The 18625-nt window shown below is 43.2% G+C and overlaps 1 protein-coding gene across 1 annotated transcript in view; it reads right to left on the reverse strand.

Moving 5' to 3' along the window:
- Positions 1–18625, reverse strand: part of LOC140357838 (integrin alpha-3-like) — a 175486-nt gene that overhangs the window by 70749 nt on the left and 86112 nt on the right. Inside the window, exon 14 of the mRNA XM_072442357.1 lies at positions 14924–15060. Within this exon, the coding sequence (XP_072298458.1) occupies positions 14924–15060 (137 nt within the window). The remainder of the gene's footprint in view (positions 1–14923; positions 15061–18625) is intronic.

Genomic DNA, 18625 nt, shown 5'->3' on the forward strand with positions numbered 1-18625 from the left:
GCGATAGGTTCACCTCAGAGTGGTATAAAGCTTTAAAAGACACACTTATTCCTTTCCTTTTGGCACCTTTTAACTGGGCACTTGGGAAAACTCAGACCCCAAATCAATAAAGAGAAGGTAAACTTTTTGGATATGCAAGTGATTAAAGATAGTGGGACCATCATTACTACACTCTACAGAAAAAACACAGATAGAAATACTTTATTATCAGCGTCCAGCTTCCACCCGACCTCGCTCAAAAAAAGCTTACCCGTCAATCAATTTTTGAGACTTCGCAGAATATGCCACTCTAATGATGACTTCAATGAGAAGGCACAGGAGATGAAACGCAGGTTTTTACAGCGAGGATATCCACATTCATGGGTCGATGAAGCATGTGATCGAGCCTTTAAGAAAACACGCTCCGACGTATTGAAAAAACTGTTAAAAAACAAAAGCATTTTTCTGTCACTTGCATAACCCAGTTCTCTTCACATGCTGCAACCATCAGAACCCTATTCAGGAAACATTGGCACATCCTCAAATCCGATCCGGAACTTTCCTCCACGTTCCGACATCCACCCTTGTTTGTTAACAGAAGAGGCAAAAATCTGAGAGACCACCTCGTAGGTGCGAACTACTTCCAACATCCTCACTCTGTAAAAAAGTTTTTTATTAAGAGCATTATAACATGCGCATCCACACATGTTGTGTACCTTTTACATTGTCCCTGCGGCCTGGCCTATGTCTGCAAAACCATAAGGAAACTAAAACAAAGGATCAGGCGCAATGACAGGAAAAACCCCGTGGCGGTTCATTTTAACGACCGTCAACACAACGTTTGTACACTCCATTTTTGCGGTATTGAACATGTTCCTCCGCCCCAAACAGGAGGGGACCATGACCTATTATTAAAACAACGTGAAGTGTATTGGATTTATACCCTGCAGACACTGGCTCCTAAGGGGTTGAATGATGAGTTCAATCTCAACATTTTCCTGCAACGGCTCTGAGGATGATCTACAGTACACATGCAGTTTTGAATATAACTCACAGGGTTTTCCCATTGACCTGTTTGCTTTGTTCAACACATTTATGTATACTTTGATTCTGCTATTTATTTTGTACAGTATTAATCACTATTTTTGACGTATATGTAATTCATCATGAGGTGAATTATTCAACATCTGTGATTGGCCACTCCTATTTTTGAGGCCACTCCTATTTAAACCTGTCCCATCCTCAGTCACCCATTGGCCTGACGAAGGCCCAGTTGCCGAAACGTTGCCTCTTCACCAATACATTTTACTTGCAACTTAGTGTGGGATTTCTTTCCCTATTACATTTGGCGTCACGTACGCATTTTTTCTACGCACCTGGCACAGAATCTGATGTGGGAGCACCATCTTGATATCATGTCTTCTTAAATACAAATAAAAAAAATAAAATAAAAAAAAAGAGCTCAGAACCTCCAGAATTCCCTCACTGAGTTGCAGAGGCTGCACTGGCACAGATTCGTGATTGGCTGCAGGAGCTGGAGTTTGTGTGATTCTTGATGTAAGGCGCATGTAAAGGTTTTGAATAATTAATTTGAACAATTATTAATGATATAGAAATATACATATTTTCTGATCAGTGAAGTAATAATAAGAATTATACTCAATTTCAGGTATATTTAAAAATCTACTCAGAGTAACTTGAATAGTAAAAAGATTTGGATAATGATAGGATTTGGAGCTGTGGAGTTATGTGAGGATACAGTGGAGGCGGTGGGTCACATTTTTCTCATCATGTGCTCTGTGTGCAGCATGTGGATCCACTTGGTTTACAGCTGACAGCTCTCATGCCCCACACATACTGCTAAAGTGTCTGATCCTACCATTACATACCAGACTCAACGCACCATAACATAAGTCTAAACATTCCACAAAATACTGGTTTGAACTAGGGGTCTTTGAAAAAATCTAATCCTAAACCTCCATACGTGATATTTGAGTATATATATATTTTGATCATGTTATGCATATAGATGAGCATAAACTGTTGCCTGGATTTCATTTGATTTTAGAGTCACTACTGGGTCAAACATTCACTGTGAATGATTCAGTTTAATTTGTTTTAATTAAGAAAAGTAAAATGTAATAATAATTATGAATTAATAATTATTATTATGTTGTTTATTCCTGGTCCTGTTTGGAACAGGCCAGGTTCCTGAAACTGGATGGCGAGCTAAAGAACCCAGAACGAACCGAGAGAGAGTGCAAGCATCGGCCGGTGCTGTAGGAGACATTGCAGCCTCTCCCCATACACACTCATATGCTGATTGAACACCTTGGAATATACCTCTGAACAAACTGTTTCTTTCAACACTGTGGATTGTACTTCTTGTGGACTGTGAGCTATGCAGCACTTGCACCCGGAACTTTGATTTACGCGTTGAACTGATAATTGATCAAATATGGACCATTATTAGGATTGTGCACAACTGTAAATATTGTATATACATTGTCAATCACTGTAAATAACACCACAACTAAGCGCTACAAAGCATGAGTTAGTTTTCATTGAATACACCTCTTTTTCCTCCGAGCCGAACCATAAGAACTTCTGGTACTAGTCTAATTTTAATTCACTGCGGCATTGTATATGCTACACAATCCGTTGTGCTAAGAAACAAACGCGTGTGTAGCATCGGGGCTGTTGCGTGCTCATGCACGATGTTTGATGGCAGGCGGCCTCTCGGAAAGAAAAGGGAAGGTGGATGTGAGGGTGCACATGTGCATTTAAAAAAAAGTTGCTTGAGTTCTCAAATCAGCGAAGAATCCTCTCTATTCAACCTTTAAAGCCCGACAGCTCACCCGCCACGTGTTGAAGTTCACCCCAGGAAGAACCTTCGGCCTTCCCGATCTGAACCTGGTGTTCAGTTATAGGACTTCTGTGCTAGCCATGGACTGTCCATAACAAACACCATGTTCAAGCATGAGGGACACCGAAGACTGGGGTCAATGATCAACTTTGTTATTGTGTCATTTGACCTTGTGTCTTGGACACTCGGGTGAAGAGAGGGACAGAGCTGTCAACCAATCATCACATGGTGGTGAGTTGGATCCGCTGGCAGAGGAGGAAGACGGACAGACTTGACAGACCTAAGCGCAATGTGAGGGTCTGTTGGGAACTTCTTGCAGACCCCTCTGTCAGTAGGGTATTCAACTCACACCTCCGAGAGAGCTTCTCCAATATCCCGGGGGAGGCTGGGGACATTAAGTCCGAGTGGATCATGTTCTCCACCTTCATTGTCGATGCGGCTGCTCGGAGCTGTGGTCGCAAGGTCTTCCGGTGCCTGTCGCGGTGGCAACCCCCAAACTCGGTGGTGGACACCGGAAGTAAGGGATGTCGTCAAGCTGAAGAAGGAGACCTATTAAGCCACTCTGGCTTGTAGGTCTCCTGAGGTCATTGACAGGTATCGGCAACATCCTTAGAGGCTGACTCGTCCATCACTCAAGCTAAAGTCACTGAGGTTGTTGGCAAACTCCTCGGTGGCAGGCTTCCGGGGGTGATGAGATCCGCCCTGAGTACCTAAAGTCTCTGGCTGTTGTAGGGACTGTCTTGGCTGACACGTCTCTGCAACATCGTGTGGCGGTCGGGGACAGTGCCTCTGGACTAGCAGACCGGGGTAGTAGTCCCTCTGTTCAAGAAGAGGGAGTGGAAGGTGTGTTCCAGAATCAGAATCAGAATACGGTTTATTGCCATTTGTCCATAAACATAATTCAAGGACATAGGAACTTGTCCTGCCGGTTCGGTGCAACACAAACATCAAACACTGAACAATGAATACAAAAACAATGGACAATAAATAACTACCGGGTATTAAAAATAGGTAAGTAGAGTTAAAAATAGAAATGATACGTACATAAAATAAAATATGTAGTGCAATAAAAAGTGAACAGTGCAGTGAGTGCAAAGTGCTTAGGCAGTGTTCATGAGTACAACGGCAGAGGGAAAGAAACTGTTCTTGTGGTGGGAGGTTCTGGTCCGGATGGACCGTAGCCTCATGCCTGAGGGGAGCGGCTCAACTAGTCCGTGACCAGGGTGAGAAGGGTCAGCTGTGATTCGACCTGCACGTCCCAGAGCCCTGGAGACGTACAGGTCCTGCAGAGATGGAAGTTCGCGGCCGATCACCTTCTCAGTAGAGCGCACAATGCGCTGCAGTCTCTTCTTGTCCCTGGCTGTGGCTCCAGCGTACCAGACGGTGATGGAGGAGGTGAGGATGGACTCAATGATGGCCGTGTAGAACTGCACCATCATCTCCGCTGGCAGCTTTGCTTTCTTCAGCTGACGCAGGAAGTACATCCTCTGCTGGGCCTTCCCGGTGAGGGAGTTGATGTTGAGCCCCCACTTGAGGTCCCGGGTGATGGTGATACCAAGAAAGCGGAGGGAGTTCACAGTGGAAATGGGGGAGCCGAGATGGTGAGGGGGGGGGCTTGGGGGCTTTGCATTTCCTAAAGTCCCACTGTTTTCTGGGCATTGAGCTCCAGGTTGTTACCGCGCACCAGGACACCAGCCGGTCCATCTCCCTTCTGTAGACAGACTCATCCCCGTCCAAGATGAGCCCGATGAGGGTGGTTTTATCCGCAAACTTGATTAGTTTTACGGAGGCGTGGCTGGAGGTGCAGCAGTTCGTGTACAGAGAGACGAGCTGGGGAGAAAGTACACAGCCCTGTGAAGCTCCTGTGCTGATAGTCTGTGTGTCTGAGACATTCTTGCCCAGCTGCACGCACTGCGTCCGATCCGTCAGGAAGTCGGTGATCCACCTGCAAGTGAAGTCGGGTACGTTGAGCTGGAAGAGCTTGTCCTGGAGCAGAGCAGGGAGGATGGTGTTGAATGCCGAGCTGAAGTCCACAAACAGGATCCTGGCGTAGGTTCCCGGGGAGTCCAGGTGCTGCAGGGTGAAGTGGAGTGCCAGGTTGATAGCATCATCCACGGACCTGTTGGTTCTGTAGGCGATCTGCAGGGGGTCCAGCAGGGAGGAGGTGAGGGACTTGAGGTGGGGGAGTCAAATGACTTCATGACTACAGACGTCAGCGCCACAGGTCTGTAGTCATTAAGTCCAGTGATCCGGGGCTTCTTGGGGACAGGGACGATGATGGATGACTTGAAGCAGGCTGGGACATGGCATGACTCCAGGGAGGTGTTAAAATTGCCAGTGAAGACAGGGGCCAGCTCACCTGCAGTGTCTCAAGGTGGCCGGGGTGACACCGAAAATTGCGAAAATTGCCCAAGATAATGCACAAGGAATCTGGATAGGTCTGCTCTACTTTTCTGATCTGATCCACGAGCACACACTCCGCCTCCTGCGTAAATGCGCTCGGGGGGATGTAAACAGCAGCCAGAATGAATGAGGCAAATTCACGTGGAGAGTAGAATGGTTTGCAGTTAATGAAAAGATATTCCAGATCGGGAGAGCAGTACCTGGAGATCACAGTGACGTCTGAAGACCAGTCGTTGTTAGTGTAGAAGCAAACACCACCGCCGCGCCTCTTGCCTCTTCCCGGTTAGCTCTCTCAGACCGTCAGCTCGGAATAGGTGGAATCCTTCCAGCTGAAACACGCAGTCTGGGATGGTCTCGCTGAGCCACGTCTCCATGAAATATAACACGGGGGAAGAAGAGACGTCCCGGTTTCGTCTTACCAGCAACGCCAGCTCATCTAGTTTTTTGGGCAATGAGTTCACGTTGGAAATAAATATTCCAGGTAATGGTGTATGTGCTCTATACTATACAAGCTATATACTCTCCTTTGGGTGCGCGAGGGTTCATGGGAGTTTGCCCAACCAGTCCACATGTGCTTTGTGGATCTGGAGAAGGCTTTCGATCATGTCCCTAGGGGTGTCCTTTGGGGGGTGGTCTGGGAGTACGGGGTCCGGGGCCCTTTGCTCAGGGCTGTCCGGTCCCTGTTTGACCGGAGCAGGAGCTGTGTTCGCATTGCCGGCAGTAAGTCAGACCTGTTCCCAGTGCATGTTGGACTCCGCCAGGGCTGCCCTTTGTCACCGGTTCTGTTCAAAGTTTTTATGGATAGAATTTCTAGGCGCAGTAAGGGGTCGGAGGGTTTCCGGTTTGGGGACCACAGGATCTCATCTCTGCTGTTTGCAGACGATGTTGTCCTGATGGCTCCATCAAACCCGGACCTGCAACATGCACTGGGATGGTTCGCCGCCGAGTGTGAAGCGGCTGGGATGAGAATCAGCACCTCCAAATCTGAGGCCATGGTTCTCAACGGAAAAAAGGTGGCTTGTCCCCTCCGGATGGGTGGGGAGTCCTTGCCCCAAGTAGAGGAGTTCAAGTATCTTGGGGTCTTGTTCACGATAGAGGGAAGGATGGAATGTGAGATTGACAGGCGGATCAGTGCAGCGACTGCAGTGATGCCTAACCCTAACCCTAATCCTAACCCTAACCCCCTAAGCCTAACCCTGAGGCTCTTAGAGCCCCATTGATGCTGTACAACTCCAAGCATTCAATGATCCAAGTGTGTGGCATTGAATTGCAGGCTTTCTTGTAATCAATCCAGGCAGTGCTCAGGTTGGTGTGGCGGGTTCTACAGTCCTGTGCGACTGTTCTGTCTACCAGGAGCTGATGTTTCGCACCTCTGGTATATTCTGGTATGGCTGATGCCTTTCTGAGCAGTGCTCTTGTATTGATCCATATGCCTGCTTATCTTAGCCTTATGCCCGTCAGGAGATTCCACGTTGTGGAGAGACAGGTTATTGGCCGATAGTTGGACGGGACTGTGCCCTTTGAGGGATCCTTCTGGATCAGGATCGTACGCCCTTCGGTTAGCCATTCAGGGTGAGTTCCGTCCCTTAGCAGTGTGTTCATTTGGGCTGCAAGGCTCTCGTGGAGTGAGGTGAGTTTCTCAAGCCAGTATGCATGTATCATGTCAGGGCCCGGTGCTGTCCAGTTTTTCATGCCTGAGTCTCTTTCCTGTATGTCTGCCACAGTGGTGGTAGCTGGGTTCTGCTCAGGGATGTTGCTGTGGTCCTCTCTCAGAGCCATCAACCACTGTGCATCTCGGTTGTGGGATACTTCCCTCTCCCATATGCCTTTCCAGTACTGTTCAGTTTCTAGCCTCGGTGGGTCTGCTCTGCTGTTATTACCCTGCCATTGAGCTACACTTTCGCCGGTTGAGACGAGAACAACCTGTTTATTCTCTGCTTGGAGCCTTTGTTTGGCAGTTTCAAGTGCTTCAGGTATGGGCATCTGGTTGTACCTCTTGGGTACTTGCTTTCGCATTGCACCTTTCTCCTTTCTGGGCCTCAGATAGTTGGCTCACCTCTCTCCGAGCCGTCTTGATTTTAGCCTCCAACCTCCTTTTCCATGGTGGGTATTTCATCTCATGGTTGCTCTTACGATAGCCGAGTGTCTCAAGGATCACTGATGCTAAGTTGTATATCAGCTGATTTCAGTGGTTTCAGTGATGGTTGCCATAGGGATAGCTGTCAATGCTGCATTCACATCCTCTAGAAGACTTTCTGAGAGTACTTCACTGAGCCGCTGTAATGTAACCCAATCTCTGGCCGGGGAGTAACCACTAACTCCCCTCTGACCTCGCACACTGGTTCACCCTTGCTATTGCCATTCTATTTGTGTTATATCTCATCAATCTCTAGTTGTGATAGCAGTTGCCGCTTGTGGATGTTGGAACACTGAACTACTAGTTGTTTAGTCGTTAGTGTTGACCGTGGGTTTGGTACTCGCTCTGTAGCATTGCTTATCGGTCAGGGACAGTGCCTCTGGACTGGCAGATTGGGGTGGGGATTCTTCTGTAGTTCCAACTACAGAGGGACCACACACCTTAGCCATTGCATTGACATTAGCTTTATTTATTTGACAGGGACAGTGCATCATACATAGTTACAAAACAAAGCTTGCAGCCGATGTGATCAGGGTTCAGATTAAGGATTTTCACTTGTATAGCGGCGCTGCTAAACAATCTGTTCATTTTTTCAAATTTGTATAGCAATTTGATAATTGCATAGCAAAACACGAAAGTGACTAACAATCAATATTTTCCATTGATGAAACAAGATTATTTATTTCAAATGTATTTGTAAACATTCTATTTAAAAAAACCTCCTAACAAATGAACTTTTAAACACTTTTTAATTTTTTTTTTTTAAAACCCAGAAAACTTGCAAATAAAATTTGTTGCTGATCAAATTAATTAACACCAAGTTAGATTAACTTATTTTACAACTTTCTTCCATATCATCATCAATCAGATGACTATTTGCAGGAGTCTAATTTACATATTAATTGTCTTTACACTAACAAAAAAGTGTTAAGCTTCTGATGGAAAAATAAAAGGTTGCTGTGGAGTCCATCAGGGTGTATTTATTGTGTTATTCAAATTGTACCGCTCTATTTGACGTTCCATTCCAGCTACAAAACGTTTCCATTTTTCGCTTTGCTATTTGATGACTAAGTACTTCGTTTCGGCTCCGGCTGCACATTTTATGACGGTTCCTAAGTACTCGTCTCGGTTCCGCACATTCGAATCAGTGTAATTCACTGCGCCCAAAATACGCATCTGATTTTTACGAGGATGTAGTCACTTGGCAGTGTAAATATGAATATTTTGGCATGTGAATGATCTGCAAAGACTTTTGCGTTTAGGAGCTATTGACCTCGGAAGTCTGTATCTGTGACGCTAACTTTACCGCACGTGGCTCCTCCCACTTTCAGACTCTCGATCTGAGACAGCAGCGGGACTCGTCATGTCAACACAGCGTCCTACATGTGTCATGTCAACACAGCGTCCTACATGTGTCATGACGATAACGTCATGACGATCGATTGACGAGTGATCAGTACTTTTAGGCGCTTTGGTTGTACAATTGAACTCACATTTTTGTATCGCAAAAGCTGCGATACAAAAGCCCTTTTTTCTGACGAATGCATCACATTTGAGAGAAATTGCGTCGCATTTTGCGATGCGATACCGCTTATTCTGAACCCTGGTGATGCATACAAAGTTTATAGCCAGTGCTAATTTTTAACTCCTGTCCCTGGTTGGGCTTTTCTAAATCCCCCACAGATACAAAGACATTAAAACACATTTCCATTATTGTAAATAAATCAGTGATTCTCATTCTTCTTCACTCATGCACGTCACTCATACATGTCACTCATGCACGTCACTCATACATGTCACTCATATATTGTCACTCATACACGTCACTCGTACACGTTCATAACACTTACAGGCGGGTACAGTTTAGATTTTCTTTCAGCCAGTCCTTCAGTCTGGAGGTGTGTTTATCTGTCCTGCTACTGTGGAATTTGACAGTTTTGGTTTGAGGAGCCTCTTGTAACTCTGCTGCTGTTTAGTCTCTGTATAAATGTACTGATCGGTTCAGGGGCCAAGTTATTAATACATTTGAAACATAATTTAAGAAAACACAGTTTACTGAAGCTTTCAAAACTGAATAAATTATAATTCTTGAGGATGTGGCAGTGATGAAATCGGACATGTTTTCTATCCATAATTTTTATTGTCTTGTTGTCAAGTGAACCGATTTTCTTTGTGGCTGAGGGAGCTGCCTGGGCCCATGATGTCATAAGTATGAAATATGAGAGAATATCATAGCGTGCATGTACAGCAGGGCAGCTCGGTTTGGGATGTAGTCTGATTAGTTTAAAACTATTTAGATTTCTTAATGGGTTTGTCAAATTTTAGTTGGGGTCTAGTACCAGCCCAAGATATTTGAATTCATCAACCAGCTGTATTTTTTCAGTTTGAAGATTGATTTGAAATGTATGGTCCAAATTATATATATTTTTTAATGGAAAAACACATGGAGACTGTCTTTGTGTCTGTCTCAGCCATGCATGCAGACTAAATCTCTGCTGCCTGCTCCGGTGTATTGATGGGTGCATAAAAAACTGCATAATCCGCATAAAGTTGGCAGCGGACACTTGGACAGATCAAAGGCAGGTCGTTTATAAAGAGACTAAACAGTAGCGGTCCCAATGTAGAACCCTGAGGTAGGCCCATACTGATGTTTAGGAATGACGATTTGCTCCCAGCCACCTTAACACACTGTTCCTTACCCTGAAGAAATGAGGCAAACCAACCCACTGCCTCAGGCGAGTTGTTAAAAGATGACATTTTACATAAAAGTAGGCGGTGATTGACTGTTTCAAAGGCTTTTTTAAGATCGAGAAATACCGCTCCTACCACGCCATTTCGGTGGAATGCCCCGATCTAAAGCCAAAGTGCTGTGGGTGGAGGAGCTGTTTGGCCTCCAGGTGATCATTCAGTTGTGTTGCTATGACTTTCTCAATAACTTTAGATAATATGGGTAAAATTGATATTGGCCATCACATCTGGGCTTCCTAATTTGAATATTGGCACAATCACTGCTTTTTTCCAGCCTAATGGAAATTTACAATTTTCGTATTGACAAATTGATAAGGTGTGTCAGCGGTTTAGCTAGTGCGCTACTGTAACATTTAAGAAAATGACAATTCATATTGTAGATGTCCTTTGATTTGGAATTTGACAGTTTTTGAATAATTTGTGTGACTTCACTCTCATGTGTCTCCTCTATACAAAAAGAATCAGCTGGAGGCATGAGAGATGGTTCATTTTTGGCTACAGTTCTTTAAAATCTTTTGTTAGTTTTACTACTGACTGCACAAAATAAGAATTAAGTCCTTCACTCATAGCTGGGCTGTTATTAGTGCTCTTGCCATTTATGATGAGTTTGCTAATTCCTTTAGGCCTAGTTGTTTTATTAGTGAGTGCATTTAAGTGCTTCCAGAGGGACCTACTGTTACCCTTTGCATTGCCTATGAGATCACAGCATCACAGAGAGGGAGAGGAAGAAGCTGGACAAAGTAATCAAGAAGTCCAGCTCCGTCCTGGGTTGTGCTCTGGACTCGGTGCAGGAGGTGGGGGACAGAAGGGTCCTGGCTAGATTCACATCTATGCTGGACCATGAGTGTCGCCCCCTGCAGGACACTCTGTCCGCTCTGGAGAGAAGCTTCAGTGACAGACTGATCCACCCTCGCTGTGTGAAGGAAAGGTTTTGCAGGTCTTTCCTTCCTGCTGCTGTCAGACTTTATAACAAACACTGCTAGCCCTAAACATGTGCAATACTGATGTAACCATGTGCAATACCTGTGAATAAGAGTGTTCTATTTTGTTTTTATTCTGTTTACTTACCTGCTAATAGTATTTACCTAGTCTTGTGCTAGCTATTTTTACTTTATTTTATTTTATTCTATTATCATTATTTTATTATTCTTATCTTTATCTTTTTACTTTTTTATTTATCTATTTTATTTTTTCTCCCCCCTCCATTCCCTATTAAGATAGGTGAGGTGTTTTGTTCATAAGAGTTCTATTAAGAGTGTGTTTTTTGAAACTTCCTATAATCTGTCCTTTCCTCCTGTTTCTACTGCGTTGTAACAACAAAATTTCCCCCTTGTGTGGACATTAAAGCATTATCTTATCTTATCTTAGATTAGTGTAATATGAAGCCTGTGTTTTTCTCAATTCTTAAACAACTTTATTTCTTAAACATTTGAAGGCTAAGTGATCAGTATTAAGTTTAGAATGTAAGAATTTCCTCAAGAACAAATGTTGCTTCTTCATAAGTTTTCTTTTTTCATTATTTATCCATGGGAGAGTTCCAACTTTTTGTTAGCATTTTATTTGTTTTGTAAATTTGTCCACTAGTTTTGTGATAGCCGTCGTCATAGAAATGCAACATTCATTCACGTCCTCCACCGCTATCATCTGCTCCCAACTGACATTTTAAAAGTCGTTGATATTCAATTTACCAAAGTATTGCAGTCTTTTTTTAGTCAGTTTTCTAGCAGTCAAAGTCATGTTGTACGTCTTTGTTATACGTTCTGGTTTGTTTGTAAAAGCCATGTCAATTAACGTCTTAGTCTGTGTGGTGATCTTAGTGGGTCCTTCAATCATTTGTTGGTAGTTCAAATTTGTCATTATTGTTTTTAGTTTGAGTTTAGAGCCTTTGTCAAACCAGTTGATGTTATAATCACCATACAATATAGTTTCTCTATATACCTCTAGTTGTTTAACTACATGACTTAATTCATCATAGAAGGACACATTATGAGAAGGGGGATTGTACAGGACAGCAATATTAAAATTCATTGTTGGTGAAAAAATTATATTCAGGGCTAAACATTCAAGAGGAGTGTTTAGTTCAACTAGATCACATTTAAATGTATCTTTGATATACATCAATACACCCCCACCCTTCCCAAGGTTTCGATCTTTTCTGAAGCATTGATATCCCTTGATGTCTATCATATTGTCTGGTATATTACTATGAAGCCAGGATTCAGTTAAGCAGAGGTAGTCCAAGTTGGAATCCCTGAGGAGAACCGAAATCTGGTCTCTTTTGTGTGTGAGGATTGTGGGGATTATCAGACTATGACAACGGAAACAGAACATATGCTTTGTAATGAACTGAAATTCTATGTATGTATGAAGTGTCAGTTGTGTCAATACATCCATCATCTGTCGGAAAGCGTATATGTGATATACATGTGATATCACATGTGAAATGATACAATTCATATATCGTACAATACTGTAAGAATGTGATGTTATATCAGTTGTGCTGAAAATACTTCTCACTTCCATGTGTGGGTTGTAAAGTGGATTATTGAGCTGCACACACAGCTGTCCCTCCTGGCTTTATTGTGAACTGCCTCGACATTAATGCAGTACAAACATTAATAGCATCTACCATGAGCAAATACATGGGAGAAATACAAATACAGGAAGTGAGTTTATGACATTTGGATATTAAGCCACTGTATGCTTTATTTGTTATATATCAATATATGAATGGAAAATGTCGCCAGTTAGCCTTTAGCTCTTCGAGGACTGTGGCCCGGAAGTTACGTAGGCTTGCGTACCATGTGATCTTGCAGACCAATCAGAGCGAGAGTTACTAGAGCTGTGCAGAGGCCAGTGCGAGATAAAGCAAAATATTAAACTGCTTTAAGAAAACTGAAAGATTTTAAACCGTAATATAGTAAATTACCAGAAAAATGCGATATTTTAGTAGCTCCAAGGTGGGCACAGAGCGAGGAGTGAACAGCTGCCACTGCGTCATCATAAACTCAAGCCGGGTCAACATGGATCTATTTGGGGTTCACCTTAAAGTCCAGCTCATGGTCTGGCCATTCTCTACTTTTACAACATTCACAATAAAGAACATTTGATTATAATGCAATTTTGTTTCCATACATCAATTTAATTATCATATTCTATACATAGTACTAAACATTTTGTATATGTATTTACCAAAATCTATAATTTTTTTTCAGTGTTTTGTGGTTTATCGCAAATAAAATATAAAGATATAAACAAAAGTCTAGTTTGCAAACTTTTTCACTGGCAATGGAAAAAATTCTGGAATGTATTATCGTAAATTGGTTTATTAATGCCAGTTTTTGTTACATTGTGCTTTAAGGAAAAAAAGCTTTCTGGGACACGCAATTTCTTTGGCTGCAGTACCGATAGAGTTTGCGACATGCTGCGGCTAGCCATACCCTATCCAGATAATATAATAGATCCATGGGATGAACACACTGGGTCCTCGTGTGTTTTGGACATCTTGAATGAGGTCTATGAGGAACACATACTTTGCCCCGTTCTCTGGTCCTGATTTGGAGGATGCTACCCAGCAAATGCACTCGAGAGGCTCAAGGCCCAAGACCTTTAACCAGTGGGGAGGACAACTCAAGCCATGGTTGAGCTGCCGCTGTTGCCGCGCTTGTACACCTAAAAACGACTTGTGTCACTGATTATAGCAAATATGTAAACGCAAAAACATGGACGTATTAAAATGTCGGTGAGGACGGGAGTCAGCTCCTCTGCACAGGGTCTTCTGGTAGAAGGGTTGTCCAGTAGCTTTTCGGAGGTTGGATTTCGGAAAGAACCTGTTTACATCCTGTCTTAGAACTGAGAGGGTCCAGGGTTGGGCAGAGGTGATCACAGTGGGGGAATGGGGGCTGGTCTCAAACCTTGAGTAAAAGATGTTGAGTTTTTTAGACAGTTAGTGGTTGTCTGCAGCGTGGTGGCCTTTAGGCTTGTAATTGGTGAGAAGCCGAAAACCTCTCCACACAGAATAGGGCTTTTTGTCAGAGAACTACTGCTCCAGTATTGTAAGTATTTTACTTAGATCTAGCTCTCGACACCTCCCTGCTGAATCCATACTTGATCTGATCTTTTTTTACTGAGCTAGGATTAGATCCTCTCGGTGCCTGGTCCTTGGTTATCTGGAAGGCCATTTGGATTATTTGGTGGAATTCTAGGTGGGGTGTATGTAACAGGTTAATACAGCAATTGATATTTTGCACATCATAATATAGAGAATGCCACCAAATCTGTTATTGTTTAATTGTGTAACTGTGTTACTGGGGGGTGTTGTGGTGTCGCCAAGCAACATGCACTTAGGGCTGTGCACTTAAAGTGAAGGTAAGACGCATTTTTGACGAAACTATTATTTTCTAGTCATTGTTTTGTAAATGTATGTATTTATTTACATGTAAATATACAAAATCTAATATTGTAAATATTGTAAATCTCATTTTAATCAAGGATTTTCTGAGTTAACCAAATTAAACTGTAAAACTGGTCATTTGTTACTGCTCGTTTTGGCTGTCTCTATTAATTTACGTCTATTTTAGGAAATTTTGCTGTCAAGGAAAACTGTCAGACCCCTCACACTCACAACAGTTTGTGCTTTGTTTATCCGTGAAACAGGTATAATAATTAGTTTAATTGGTTGAGAATTGTTAAAATGCAAAATGTGTTCGTTAATCTTTGAAAATAACTTAGTTTTGACATTTGAATGCATGTATTGTCTGAAGAAACAAGCAGCTGGCATGTGGCCTTACCAGGAGTCCGGCTCTCAGAGTGGTGCAGTGGACTCTGGGCATCATCAGGGAGGACCACACCTGGCTCTGACCACTGCTGGTGAAACCAATACGCGGCTTCAGGCTGAACACGTCTGCACTCACTGAGAACTGCACGGCTAAAACAAACAGGAGGATATGGTGTTAACTCTATGGGATTAATTTATGGAAAAAATCACGACTTTCAAATACAATAAAGTTATTCAATCTCTTTCATGAATATTTTAATGTTTCGAAATAACAAACCCCCCTGTTTTTGTTTACTTGGTTTATTTGTTGCTCCAGTTGCAGCGCCGCTGCTTCCATTCTTTGCCATAGTCTGAGTGTCATTCTCACATCTGTACTTTTAATGACTTTGACACCATCAGGTAAACAGGTGTTTTATTGTTTTATTGTGATACCACAGATTTTTTTATTTGATCCGATACCAATTAATGCTATGGCAAATATTGTGATATCGATCAGATACCGATACCAATAAGATTGTACTAAAATGCATTGAAACTACTCAACTATGAACGATTTTCTGCTGGCCAGAGGCTGAAGGTTGTTCTTTTCACAAGGGAAAGGAGCTGCAAAACAATTTTGCAGACATGGCGCAGCAGACAGCAGAGGAGTTTGTGGTGCGCAGGGAAATTGAACCATAATCATACTGTGGATATTTCAGAAGACCAATGAACAAACAGTATGCCTGTTGCAATGCAAACAATAGCCTCCTTGAAAATTAAAGGTGACAAATTTAAATCCTAGGGATTAGTTTTGAATATACAGTGGGGGAAAAAAGTATTTAGTCAGTCACCAATTGTGCAAGTTCTCCCACTTAAAAAGATGAGAGAGGCCTGTAATTGACATCATAGGTAGACCTCAACTATGAGAGACATAACAAAAGTTCATCTCAATATCTTGTTATATATTCTTTGTTAGCGATGACAGAGATCAAACGTTTTCTGTGAGTAACCGTCACTGTTGCTGGTATGTATTGTGCTTGGGATCATTGTCATGCTGACAGACCCAGCCACGTTTCATCTTCAATGCCCTTGCTGATGGAAGCAGGTTTGCACTCAAAATCTCACAATACATGGCCCCATTCCTTCTTTCATGTAAAAGGACCAGTCATCCTGGTCCCTTTGCAAAGAAACAGCCCCAAAGCATGATGTTGCCACACCCATGCTTCACAGTTGCTATGGTGTTCTTTGGATGCAACTCACTCTCCTCCAAACACGACGAGTTGTGTTTGTACCAAACAGTTCTACTTTGGTTTCATATGACCACATGACATTCTCCCAATACTCTTCTGGAACATCCAAATGCTCTCTAGCAAACTTTAGACGCGCCTGGATATGTACTGGCTTAAGCAGGGGGACACGTCTGACACAGCAAGATCTGATTCCCTGGCGGCGTAGTTAATTCTGGTAGCCTTTGTAACGTTGGTCCCAGCTTTCTGCAGGTCATTCACTAGGTTCCCCCCTGTGTGGTTCTGGGATTTTTGCTCACCGTTCTTGTAATCATTTTGACCCCACGGGCTGAGATCTTGCGTGGAGCCCCTGATTGAGGGAGATTGGCAGTGGTCTTGTAAGTCTTCCATTTTCTGATCATTGCTTCCACAGTAGATTTCTTCACACCAAGCTGCTTACCTATTGCAGATTACATCTTCCCAGCCTGGTGCAGGTCTACAATTTCTTTCTGATGTTCTTCGACAGCTCTTTGGTCTTCACTATAGTGGAGTTTGACTGTTTGAGGTTGTGGGCAGGTGTCTTTTATACTGTTTTAATACAGGTAATGAGTCAAGGACAGAGGAGCCTATTAAAGAAGAAGTTACAAATCTGTGACAGCTAGAAATCTTGCGTGTTTGTAGGTGACCAAATACTGTATTTCCCGGATTATAAATCGCACCGGAGTATAAGTCGCACCAGCCAAAAAAATGCATAATAGAGAAGAAAAAACATATGTAAGTCACACTGGAGTATGAAAAAAGTGTGAAAATAACAAATAATATCACATATAAGTTGCTCTGGTATATAAGTATAAATATAAGTATAATACGGTAGTAATTTTCAACCATTATTTGCAAATAAATTCTTTAAAAATCAGACAATGGGATTTATTTTTCTCAGTTTGTCTCTAATAGTTGAGGTCTACCTATAATCTAAATTACAGGCCCCGGGCGGCTCGCCCATAGGGGGCTCTGGGGCGCCGCCCCACCTGACCTGAATGCCTGTTTTTATTTTATTTTTTAAATAATCTCTCATTTTGAAAAAATAACCTGTGTTAAAGGCGGTATGGACGATTTTTCGGCGATTTGAGAACGCAGGCGGAAGTGCGCATGCGCACTCTCCCGTTCGGACTGATACAACACACACATTTACGTCATAAGGCGCTGGTACAGCTGGCAGCCCGGTGTAAACGCTCTCTTATGAAATTTCCCCATGTGGGACAATAAAGGAATATCTTATCTTATCTTAAGTAAGGGAAGCAATGAAGTTATAAACTACATGCATCATTTCTTCAACAACTTCGGTGTTGGAGAAAAATACGTGGATCTTCATTGTGACAACTGCAGTGGCCAAAACAAAAACTATTTCATGTTGTGGTATGCTGCCTGGCGTGTTGGACACAAGCTTCACCACACAATGGACATCCACTTCCTCATTGCTGGCCATACGAAATTCTCCCCTGATTGCGGCTTTGGACTTATCAATCAAGCATACATGAAGACCAGAGATGACACTTTGGAAGACATCGCTGAGGTGTACTCAGGGCCGGCCCAGCCTATAAGCGAACTAAGCAGCCGCGTAGGGCCCCGAGGTGTTAATAGGGCCCCCAATCTGGCAACCCGTCTTATGCGAAGTGCAAGCGCAGCGTGCGCCACTAGTGTAGTAGCGCTGCTGGCGCGGCAGCGCACACAGCGGTAACATAACGCACAAACCGCATTTATTTGTAATGACAATCTGGCAACCAAGACACCAAACCTGCGCTGATTGGGCAACTTCATTGTGCGCGAGCAGAACGAGAGCAAAACATAAACACAACACAACGTGGTCCTCATGTCCAGAAGAATATATCCCCCCGATGCCGAAAAACGAAAGAAGAAACAACTTGATGATGTAAAGAAACTGCAAACTCAACAACACTCTCCAGGTATTGAACTTCTCTTACAAAGAGACGGTTAATGCTGCTGTTTGAAACAACACGATTCTGTCACGTTAGTTCGCTCAGGCTGGAGGCGACGAAGAGCTCTGCCCCGCGCATAATATGTCTGAATGAAAGATAATAAGCTTAACATTTACACCAGCCCGGGAGTGTCAGCTGCAGGTGAGGCCGGTGAGGGGCGTCTATGCCCCAGGTCACTATGAGGCGGAGATCCGGTCCGGACGAGCGCCGTCTCGTCCGGAACCTCTGACGTGAGACTTTGGAGTGAACAGTGTGCGGCCCCTGTGCAGCCTCAGTCAGAGATGAGTGGGTTTGAGTTTGCTCTTTCTCACATCACCATGAGTGCGATCAATCGTGACTCGTGATGTCTGTTTTACTTTGACTTCTTAAAGTGGAATGAGAGGAATGTAAAGGTTTATGCACGTAAGGTCCATCAGCCAATCACATCGCAGCATTGTTTCACGCAGGAGTCCAGTGTGTGATGTTCAGATCAGAACAAACATTTATATTGTAATTAACTTTTAATAGAGCAAT

This window comes from Eucyclogobius newberryi, unplaced genomic scaffold (genome assembly GCF_026437365.1).
Source record: "Eucyclogobius newberryi isolate DKJ021-1_F unplaced genomic scaffold, fEucNew1.0.hap1 SCAF_13, whole genome shotgun sequence".
In the NCBI taxonomy this organism is placed as follows: domain Eukaryota; kingdom Metazoa; phylum Chordata; class Actinopteri; order Gobiiformes; family Gobiidae; genus Eucyclogobius; species Eucyclogobius newberryi.